Genomic DNA, 5,830 nt, shown 5'->3' on the forward strand with positions numbered 1-5,830 from the left:
TCCATGTTTTGACACAGCTCTCAGATCCTATTAATTTTTGAGATTTTTATGGCATCAAAATTCTCTTTGACAAAAATTTAAATTTGCATTTACACGATTAATAGATATTTAAATTAACACCTTGGAAATTATCTTTGTTATGGTTTTTTATTTAAAATAATTTAGGAAATGTATAAAATATTGGCTTTTGATAATAATAAACTTATGCTACAATATCTACTGGTAGTACAATTCCAAGTTCATGCCATCATGGATTTCATCTGCAAATAAGAAAAAAAATGAAAGGTAATTAGTTATGTAATTGTTTAATATTACAGATAATAGAAATTATATTATAACATATTTAGAAATGTACAATTTAAGGTCCGTTCGCAGATCATTTTGAAAATGTTTACATGCTGATTTCCATATTATCCAATTTGTGTGCCTCAAAATTTATTAGGTAAGCAAGCTTATATTAGAATATTTGTTTTAAAACCCAAATAATAAAATATGAATATCATTGGAAATCATTTAATTCCTTTTATGGACAAATTTCCACATCTGATAAATACAGATTCTTCTCTTAATTTGAACAAATATTAAAAGCCTTGAGGTTCTCCTGTGTATAGATTCCAAAATCCGTATAGACGACATCTTAATACATTGACGAACTTCCATAATTCGAACCACCATTATTCCGCAAAAAATGTTTACTTATGCTGACTTCGATTTATGCATTTTATAACAATTCGTCCACTTGGTGCTACTATCACTACAAGCGCTTCGGCTTAATGTAATTTCGATTTATGTAAGTTTAATTGTTTATACTTCCGGAGAAACATGCATTCAATGCTTGCCGAAGACTGGCACTTTGTAAAGATTTTTAATTTAAGAGAATATTTTGTTCCCGAAACCGAATCTTCCGGACCGTGGAGTGGAATTCTGTTGTGGGGTTCATTGAAGTTTATATCTCGGAGAGTACGAACTTATTCATAACAAAAAAATATTACTGTAATTAGACTACCAAGGGCTTCCAAATACTCATAATGTTATAGCAGATCAGAACGCAATTTTTGTTTAAGGGTTACCTTAAACGGTCTGCGTTGGAAGAAGCTGGCGTTTTAAAATATTTATAAATACAATTTAAATTTTTACTTACAATCTGATAGCTTAATGCTGTCCTTGTAAATTGTATACCACTTCTTAAGGACAATTTTATCATATTTGGTACCGGTTTGAGCTGCTATCAATTTCTTCAGGTCGCCAATTGTATCGTCGGGATTGCATTTCACGCGGACCTAAAAGTAAACACACACAGTTACAACCTTCAAGTATTAAAAATTATATACCAATAGCCTACCTTCTTGCCCAAACGATCATTGCAAGTAATTTCAATCATTGTAAAATAAGTTTTTCAATTTATTCCTTGTTAAAATACCATTAAAATTTCTAGAAATTCTTGGGTCACCACCGCTACTACAAACGTTTTGCCAATAACACACAATGTTTATGTTATCGATTATTCTATATATAGCTGAGATATCAACAGCTGGCACAATTGACAATTAGTGTTGGTAAGCGATTCAATTACCTTGTATTAAAGCATACATTTTAATCAACAGTGTAGTAATCGAAGAGCAAATTGTTTACATGTCATTTTTGTGTGGAAATAAATAAGAAATAAAATATAATAATAAATCTTCGCATAAAAATTAAATAATTGTTGTGATTTGTGTTATCACCATGTCCATGCTGCCGTTTTTCCCTTCTCTCCGGCCACCAATTGCCAATCGTATATGGTTCGATAGTGTGGCAAATGAAGAGGCTGAAGTTTTGAAATATGAAAGAGAACATCATAGCTGGGTAAGTTTTTCCTGGAATTTGAATTGTGGCACAACCCCAATGAAAATGTCTGGGATTATAGAAATATGTTTTACCAAGAATAATTATTGGACTATTATAGAGGAAGCAGAATTAAGGGCATATAACTTTGTAGGTAATGGATACTTCAGTCCTGCCATATGCTATCAAAGATTACGCTAAACCTGACCTTGGCAATTCGAATGCAAGACGGTATGCGGTTTTTGATAGGGTAAATTTTAATCATCGTTACTATTGAACAATAAATTTCACTGCAAAAATCCAAATGCCCGATGTATTAAGGCAGGACCAGGATCCTGCATGTGGTATATCCCCGAGATGTTCTTAGAATGAATTTTCCGTGATGGAGTATAGAGTGGGTAATAGACGTCCATTTCTGATATATACCACACATCACACAAGTCCTTCCGAATTCTGTTCGATCGTCTATGCAATCGGACAGATTGCGGAAATTCATTTTTCTTGAGATATGGATATCGATTTGAATCGGTTGAAGTGCTGATGGCAAAAATGTAATTGTTTGGTCGAAGTTTTGTAATGGAGATCCTGTCTCGTAGCCGATGTTGTCATCTTTTGCCATCCTCAAGTACTGGTCGAAATTATGATCCGAATTGGATGAATTTCGGCACAGCTCATTTATTTGGCCCAAGGACGTAGCCTATTGAAAAATCGGTTTAGATTTAGTTATAGCTCCCATATATATTTTTGTCCGATTTAATGTAAATGGTACACCAAAGTCCACATATTTCTTTCGATTTGAACGAATTTTAGCATAGCGTACTGAATTAAGTCTGGAATGATGTGCGTTAAGTTTCGTGAAAATCGGTTCAGATTTAGATATAGCTCCCATATATATATTCTTTCGATTTAATAGAATGGTGTAGGAATGCCCCTATACATGACGGAATTTGGCATAGCGTACTGAATTGAGTTTAGAATGATGTGTGCTAAGTTTCCTGAAAATCGATTCATATTTACATTTTGCTCCCACATATAAAGTCCTAAATTTTTTAATTTATTTTTAGTTGGATGCCATGAAAAATGCCGCCGTCGACATTCATCCGTTGGGTAAAGTTCTAACAATGCCAGGTCTGGAAACAGATGATGAAGATGGTGAGTAAATAATGTAAATTACAGTAAATTATGTCATAAATATTTTCGTTTATATTTTTTATTCTTTAGCTAACGATGACAGTGACGATTCTGAGGATACTAACGAAGATGATGATACTAATGATCGTGCTTTTGGTATACCGGAACGATCAGCTCTTGGTGGTCTTTATTCGCCCGGCGAAGAAATGAATCTGAACAATGATGAAGTGCCGCAAAATGCTGGCAATGGATCTCAATGAAGAAACAATTTATTTAAAACTACTAATTTTAATGTTTAGTTTTTAATTTCAAAAATCTTTTATTTTTTTAATCTTGTATTTAAATGTTTGAGTAATAAAGTAAAAGCGACTGCAATTATTTTCTTTTCAATTGATACCCTGGTTATAGGTATCAAAATTACAAGTGATTTTCTTAATAGAAAAAATTATATTCAGCTTGGTTTGGTTTTTTTTATAGAAAAAACACAATTAGAACAAGTTTTTGCAATGAAAAACCAAATTCAGCAATGGTATGTTATAGAAAACTCAATCCAACTGTGGCTCCATAAATTAAACTCTATAAAGGCAAGCTTTCAGATAGAAAAAGTGAATTCAGCTAGTTTTTTTTTGAGAAAAAAGTAATTCAGCTAGATTATCTTATATAAAAACATAATTCAGCTAGGTGGTTTCATAAAAAATCTCAACTCAGCTACAGTTTCTTAATGAAAAACTTAAACTAAACTCTATAAAGCCAGGCTTCCAACTAAAAAATCTCAATTCAGCTATGTTTTCCTATAGAAAAACTTAATTAAGATAAGTTTTTTCCAATCTAAAACTCAATTCAGCTAGGTTATCTTAAGAAAAAAGTAATTCAGATTGATTTTCTTAAGAAAAAAGTGAAATCAGCTATGTTTTCTTAAGAAAAAAATTAATTCATCAAGGGTTTCTTTTAGAAAAACATAATTCAGCTAGGTTGTTTCATAAAAAACTCAATTCGGCTAGAGCTTATGAAGGAAAAACACAATAAAGTAGGGACTTAATAAAGAAAAACTCTATACAGCTTGGGTTTCTTAAAAAAAAACTCAATTCAGCTGTAGTTTTATAAAGAATGCTCAATAAAGCAGATTTTTCATATAGAAAAACTAAATTAAAACAAGTTTTTGCAAAGAAAACATAAATTCAGCTCGGTTATCTTATAGAAAAAAAAAACTCATAGCAACTGTGGTTTCTTAAACACTATAAAGCCAAGCTTTCAAATAGAAAAGACACAGGTTTTTAGCTAGTTTTCTTACAGAACAACGCATTTCAGCTAGGTCGTTTCATAAAAAGTCAATTCAGCCAGGTTTTCTTAAGAAAAATATTAATTCATCTTGGTTTTATTTTAGAAAAACACAATTCAGCTAGGTTGTTTCATAAAACACTCAATTCAGCTAGGGTTTCTTAGAGAAAAACTCAATAACGTAGGGATTTAATAAAGAAAAACTCCATTCAGCTCGGATTTCTTCAAGAAAAACTGAATTCAGCTGTGGTTTCATAAATTAAACTTTATAAGGTCAAGTTTTTCAAAGAAAAACTGAATTCAGCTAAGTTTTCTTAAGAAAATATTAATTCAGCTTTGTTCTCTTACAGAAAAACACAATTCAGCTAGGTTATTTCATAAAAACCTGAATTCAGCTACAGTTTCTTAAAGAAATACTTAATACTGCTTGGATTTCTTTGAAAAAAAAAAAAAACTATAAAGTAAGGCTTCAATAAAGAAAACTCGGTTCAGATGGGCTTTATTATAGAAAATGTCAATTCAGCTAAATTCAGCTTGGGTTTTTATGGAAAACCCTTATTTAATTAGTTTTTTATGGAAATATCCAATCCAGCTGTATAGCGCTATACAGAGAAACACGGTAGGGAACTCTTCGATCAAGTGGACAGACTTGTACCGGAAGAGCAAAGTGGGGATATACTTCCGAAGGAACTGTTACGAATTCTAACCATAACTGATCATGAACTGGACACCACGGTGATTCCGGTCAAGTCTTCGATGTTCCGACTCAAAGGTCAAACATTTCCCCCCTTTTGATAATCTTAGCATACCGGGATAAGGATACCAGACACATCAAAGCCCATCCTACCCATAGACAAAACATAGGCAAATATAATCTAAAGCAAATCTTCTTGCCTAACCGGGTGATAAACAACCATAAGTGCCAAAATATAGCACATTTGGAATGAGTATTCTCTTTCAAAACTTCAAAACAACTGTTCTAACTTCGACGACAATTGCCAAAGGATAGCCCCCACCTTAAGGGACAGAAAAAAAATAAAAAAATCAGGATAATTATTTTTAAAATTTTTATTTATTTATTTGTTTCTTAAATTTGTAATTTTAATAAATCATATATATTATATACTAAAGTTAAGAGGAGAAATTATTTTCAACTGCCTGTTTTTTTAATTTTTTGCATAATCTCTAAAACTATGATTTGCAAAAATGAAATAATAGTAGAAATAAAATTCAAAAAAAGAATTTACCTCGGATATATATTTTTTGTGATTTATGATTTGCTGTAGATTGCTGTTGTTCTTGTGGTTGAAGGATATTTGTTGGATTTGGTAATTGGAACAGATGATGTTTTGGTTGATTTCTCTGGGACACATATCTACATTCAATTAATAAAAAAAGCCGCCTTACGAATAGACAACATTATTACAAAATAAAAGGAAAATTAAAAAAAAATGTGAGGGGGTTGCTTGGGATGGTAAATAAAATAGTAAAACAAAATATGAATTATACGTCCGTGTACATCATCATATTATGTGATACACAACATGTACAAAAATCATATTAAATTATACAATTGGGAGGGAGATTATTTTCTCAA

The 5,830-nt window shown here is 31.5% G+C and overlaps 1 protein-coding gene across 1 annotated transcript; it reads left to right on the plus strand.

Moving 5' to 3' along the window:
- The first annotated feature begins 1,723 nt into the window (after positions 1 to 1,723).
- On the plus strand, positions 1,724 to 3,215 carry LOC133335684 (anaphase-promoting complex subunit 15B). Its single transcript, XM_061543991.1, has 3 exons — positions 1,724 to 1,845; positions 2,889 to 2,976; positions 3,046 to 3,215. The coding sequence occupies exons 1-3, from the start codon at positions 1,726 to 1,728 to the stop codon at positions 3,213 to 3,215; spliced, it is 378 nt and encodes a 125-aa protein (XP_061399975.1). The 5' UTR covers positions 1,724 to 1,725.
- Positions 3,216 to 5,830: the final 2,615 nt, after the last annotated feature.

The sequence above is a fragment of the Musca vetustissima genome, unplaced genomic scaffold (genome assembly GCF_032173495.1).
Source record: "Musca vetustissima isolate MV318-11 ecotype Yass unplaced genomic scaffold, APGP_CSIRO_Mvet_v1 utg15627, whole genome shotgun sequence".
Classification (NCBI taxonomy): Eukaryota; Metazoa; Arthropoda; class Insecta; order Diptera; family Muscidae; genus Musca; species Musca vetustissima.

Coding starts and splice junctions, on each gene's coding strand:
- LOC133335684 (XM_061543991.1), top strand. CDS start 1,726: ATGTCCATGCTGCCGTTTTTCCCTTCTCTCCGGCCACCAATTGCCAAT. Junction 1,846..2,888: donor AAAGAGAACATCATAGCTGG/GTAAGTTTTTCC, acceptor ATTTATTTTTAG/TTGGATGCCATGAAAAATGC. Junction 2,977..3,045: donor GGAAACAGATGATGAAGATG/GTGAGTAAATAA, acceptor TTTATTCTTTAG/CTAACGATGACAGTGACGAT.